Below are 1,563 nucleotides of genomic sequence, written 5' to 3' on the forward strand. Positions count from 1 at the left end.
CAGACACAACTGTTACTGATGTAGTGTCTGGGACGTCAACGGGAGTTGTCGATATCGAGAAGGAGAGTGCTGCAGCCGCCTGCTGTGCTAGGGCAAGCGTCAATCCGTCGCAAGACAGCGAAACAGGCAGCTCATCAGCACGTATCAGCTTTTCCTTGTGCAAATGCCCGAGTCGATAGTTGTTGCGGCCTTCATTCTTCAGTATCTGCTCCATGACGTGCTGCAAAGTTAGGAAAGTCTTGTTGAGCGAGACAGCCGTAGACGCTTGAAACGATTGCAGCACCTCCTTGATCAGCTCGTCCGGTGTTCGGGGTATCGTCTTGGACTGAAGCGACTGAATGCTGGCGAAGAAGCCCAAGTCGAGGCAATTCAAATCAGGATTCTGAGCGGGCTGATTCACAAGCTTGATCGCCCAGCCGTCAGCGCATCCCGCCGCGGCTACCTCGAGATCGTCCGCCAGGACATGAGGACGCGCATTATCCTGCTGAATCTTTATCGGTAGGTGCTTCTGGTCTTGCGGCCACTTAGCTTTAATTGCTGGGATGACGTCATTAACCAGAATTCGACGCGATATATCCCGTGTTATCGACACAGGACGTGTCTCTTCAACACCAGCCGGACGATTGACACTCCGTCGCTGAGTAATGTACGTCTCCACAACCGGCCAAATGCTGACCTTACCGTCCCAACCACCGCGTGGACGTGCAACCGCACAGAGAAACATGACTTTGGTAATGTAACGCTTGCTTTGAACAGCCTGGACCGGAGGCTCTTCTGTAGGGCATCCATCTTTCCCTGTGAGCACGTACACGTGCTGGCCGATCTTCTTCACGTAGAACCACTTTTTATCGATGTGAACGACGTCGTGCATTGCGTCGAACTTGTAGGTTCCGTCAAGCTGAGGGATCACATGATCCATGCAGAACCGAAGCCGCCTGAGTCTATGCGAAGGCGTGAGCAGCGGGCGAGTTTGCATCAGCGCACGACGTAAGAAACCCTCCTTGATGAGCTGTTGCACGAGATACGAGCTTACGCCTGACCCCTCTTGTACAGCACGCTGGTTCTCACGATCATTCACTGCCACCTCGGCGAGACACTTGCACAGCTCCCCGCGGTCCTTCTTCTTTCGCCCCCGAGCGTGCTATCTCGACTTGACTACTGCAGCTACTCGCTCACCCATAGACCTAATGCCCTGCTCCCAAATACGAGAAACAGCACAGCGGTTTAGATCAAAATAGGCGGCGGTCCGCCCGAAATCCCCGTGCCTCAGCACCCCTCCATTGCTGTGAAGAAGCAGCATCTCCCGCACAGCTTGGCGCTCTTCGTCGGTCGCTTGTGATCTGCTCATTGCCGCTCCGGTTTGAAACTGGGGGGGAGAGGTCCAGCGGGAAGATTGAGCGGGAGATTCAAAATTCAAAAACTTTGCAAGGTATAAATTTTGAACAGGATGTAATTTGATTGGAAATGCTCATTATTTTCCGCACGGAGGTAGTACTTGAACTACAAGGATTTGTAGAAGATTTGCTGTAGTACCGTAGTTTATGAAAGGGGGCAAAATGCCCC

The 1,563-nt window shown here is 52.8% G+C and overlaps 1 protein-coding gene across 1 annotated transcript; it reads right to left on the minus strand.

Moving 5' to 3' along the window:
* Positions 1-35: 35 nt before the first annotated feature.
* On the minus strand, positions 36-919 carry PPTG_16864 (hypothetical protein; the record flags this gene model as incomplete). Its single annotated transcript, XM_008914600.1, has 2 exons — positions 36-82; positions 142-919. 2 exons carry the CDS (start codon positions 917-919, stop codon positions 36-38), a joined length of 825 nt encoding a protein of 274 aa, XP_008912848.1.
* Positions 920-1,563: the final 644 nt, after the last annotated feature.

Source organism: Phytophthora parasitica (genome assembly GCF_000247585.1).
Source record: "Phytophthora parasitica INRA-310 unplaced genomic scaffold supercont2.62, whole genome shotgun sequence".
In the NCBI taxonomy this organism is placed as follows: domain Eukaryota; phylum Oomycota; class Peronosporomycetes; order Peronosporales; family Peronosporaceae; genus Phytophthora; species Phytophthora nicotianae.